The sequence below is a fragment of the Carassius carassius genome, chromosome 11, assembly GCF_963082965.1.
Source record: "Carassius carassius chromosome 11, fCarCar2.1, whole genome shotgun sequence".
NCBI lineage: Eukaryota > Metazoa > Chordata > Actinopteri > Cypriniformes > Cyprinidae > Carassius > Carassius carassius.
Window position 1 is genome coordinate 34967091 of NC_081765.1, and position 2874 is coordinate 34969964.

The following is a 2874-nucleotide window of genomic DNA, read 5'->3' on the forward strand; positions in this document are numbered from 1 at the left end:
GCGATTTCCCCGTTGATTCTGCTTCGCGGTCCGCTCTGAACAGCTGAAAGTCCGGCAGATGGAGTGCGCTGTCCGGTATGGCGTCATTCAGCCAGGTTTCCGTGAAACACAGAGCAGCAGAGTGAGAGAAATCCTTATTTGTCCGAGAGAGCAGAAGGAGTTCGTCCGTTTTGTTGGGTAGAGAGCGGAGATTTGCGAGATGGATGCTAGGCAACGGCGTTCGAAATCCGCGCTTCCTGAGTCTGACGAGCGCTCCCGCTCGCTTTACCCGTCTGAGCGTCTTGAAGCGCTTGATCAGCGCCGCTGCTCCTCCGATAACAATGTTCAGTAAAATGTCTGTATAATAGAAATCCGGAAAAATATCATGTGGTGTGTTCTGCCGAATGTTCAGCAGTTCATCCCTGGTGAAACTGATCGTGTTTGTTAAACAAAAAACAGGAAAAACGAACAAAAACAGTACAAACACTGGAGAGCCAAGCACTGAAGCAGCCATGTGCGGCGCCATCTTGGATCTTATGGAGCAAAGCAACTGAACAACATTCATTAGGAAAACAGTGTGTCACTAATGCAAAATGACAGTTAAATAATAATAATAATAATTCATTACATTTATATAGCGCTTTTCTAGGCACTCAAAGCGCTTTACATAGTCAGGGGGTATCTCCTCATCCATCACCAGTGTGCAGCATCCACCTGGATGATGCGACGGCAGCCATAGTGCGCCAGAACTACACACAGCTTACTGGTGGAGAGGAGACAGAGTGATGAAGCTGATCAGCAGATATGGGGATTGTTAGGAGGCCATGATGGTCAGAGGCCAATGGGCGAATTTAGCCAGGATGCCGAGGTCACACCTCTACTCTTTTCGAAAGACATCCACGGAGCTACAATTTGCTACAGAAGGCCAACAGGAAGTAGAGAAAACACTGTTCAAGAGCGACTCCAATAACATCATACTTTCTAGGTCTACTACTAGTATTTGATAAATCATAACTTTATTCAATCAACTAAAACATAAGAGGTTAAATACTGATTAATAACTGGATTGATAATCACTCCGAAGGATATATGTATGAAATCTATAAATATAAAAATATATTCCACTATAGTTCCACTCCTTCTAGGCTAGTTAAGAAAGTTGCTTTTGATATTTTGTGAAATCATAGTGTCAATGTTTTAATGCTTCTTTCTATTTTATCAAGTGAAGCACTTTGAACTGCATTTCATGTATGAAAATTTATGTATGAATGAATAGGAATTATTATTATTATTATTATTAAAATCAGACAACAAATCTTAGATGCGTTGAAATGAAAATTCTGGACAGAACCTGTCAAAAGAGCTGCAGTGTTTTCTTCTTTCTCTGCATCCCTAATAAGTAATTCTACACACTGATTTAAAATAAATCTGCATAAATTAAGTTCAGTATAACAAATTTTTTTTTTTTTGTAGGCTCAATAGATTTTTTAAACTGCATTGTAAAAGGTTTCTGCACTGAGGGCATTAGCAGGATGTGAGCTGACCGCTAGTCTTCTTGACCATGTTTTTCAGTGCGGTTGCCAGGATTCAGTTCCGTCTGCCTGACGGCTCGTCCTTCACGAACCAGTTCCCATCAGAGACGCGCCTGCTGGAGGCCCGACAGTTTGCTGCTCAGGTGGGTGTCCAGGATGATAGGATTTATGTCTAGCAGTTGTCTAAAGCTCTACACCGTCATGTGACTCTCATGAATCTTTGTGTCTTCATGCAGGAGGTTGGGAACCGATACGGTCAGTTCTCTCTGGCCACCATGTTCCCCCGGAGAGAGTTTACATCTGAAGATCTGGAGAAATCACTGCTGGAGCTGGATCTGGCCCCCAGCGCCTCCATCGTGCTGCTTCCTGTGAGACACACACATACACTCCCACACACACACACACACCAGTTCAGACAGTCAACATTCAAAAAATAACTAATGTTTTCTTTAACACACTAGGGATAAAAAAGAGATGTCCAAAATCTCCTCTGAATAAACCTTTAACATGTCAACAAAATTAAACAAAAATCATCAACCTCACTTTAATGTTGAGATTTATCTGGTCATTGTATAAATATGAGTGCATATTCAAGTAGTTAATGCCTCATTTGCATATTTGAACATAACATTTTCAGAAGCATGTAATGCAAAAGAGTGTCCAGGGTTGTTTAGTTTTGGTCACATGAATGCTCTCCTGTGATTGGTCCCTGCAGCAGTCCAGCCGCCCGTCCAACACTGTGGTGCACTCGTCTGCGGGCGGAGGGGTCTGGGCCATGCTGGGGTCACTGCTGTACACGCTGCTGGCCGTTTGGAGGTTCATCAGTGGCTTCCTGTTCAGCAGCGCTCCTCCACCTGCTGCCGCCCAGAACCAACATGCGACAAACGAGAACGGCTCCAGCGCTGCTGCAGAACCAAAGAGGTGCATCTGTGACCTTACTGTTATTTAAATGACCTCACTTTAACCGACTGTTACTCCACTGTGACCTCACTGTTACTCCCCCATGACCCCACTGTTACTCTACCGTGACCTCACTGTTACTCCACTGTTACTCTACCGTGACCTCACTGTTACTCTACCGTTACCTCAGTTACTCCACTGTTACTCTACCGTGACCTCACTGTTACTCCACTGTTACTCTACCGTGACCTCACTGTTACTCCACTGTTACTCTACCGTGACCTCACTGTTACTCCACTGTTACTCTACCGTGACCTCACTGTTACTCCACTGTTACTCTACCGTGACCTCACTGTTAATCCACTGTTACTCTACCGTGACCTCACTGTTACTCCACTGTTACTCTACCGTGACCTCAGTTACTCCACTGCTACTCTACCGTGACCTCAGTTACTCCACTGTT

General features: G+C 44.2%; 1 protein-coding gene across 1 annotated transcript; it reads left to right on the forward strand.

Moving 5' to 3' along the window:
* The first annotated feature begins 1505 nt into the window (after positions 1–1505).
* Positions 1506–2497, forward strand: LOC132152546 (UBX domain-containing protein 4-like). The gene is made up of 3 exons (XM_059561305.1): positions 1506–1654; positions 1748–1879; positions 2227–2497. Exons 1-3 carry the CDS (start codon positions 1541–1543, stop codon positions 2458–2460), a joined length of 480 nt encoding a protein of 159 aa, XP_059417288.1. The 5' UTR covers positions 1506–1540; the 3' UTR covers positions 2461–2497.
* Positions 2498–2874: the final 377 nt, after the last annotated feature.

Excerpts from the sequence above, each read along its gene's own strand:
- LOC132152546 (XM_059561305.1), top strand. The coding sequence starts at position 1,541 with ATGTTTTTCAGTGCGGTTGCCAGGATTCAGTTCCGTCTGCCTGACGGC. Across the intron at positions 1,655-1,747 it reads CCCGACAGTTTGCTGCTCAG|GAGGTTGGGAACCGATACGG; the intron begins GTGGGTGTCCAG and ends GTCTTCATGCAG. Across the intron at positions 1,880-2,226 it reads CCTCCATCGTGCTGCTTCCT|CAGTCCAGCCGCCCGTCCAA; the intron begins GTGAGACACACA and ends TGGTCCCTGCAG.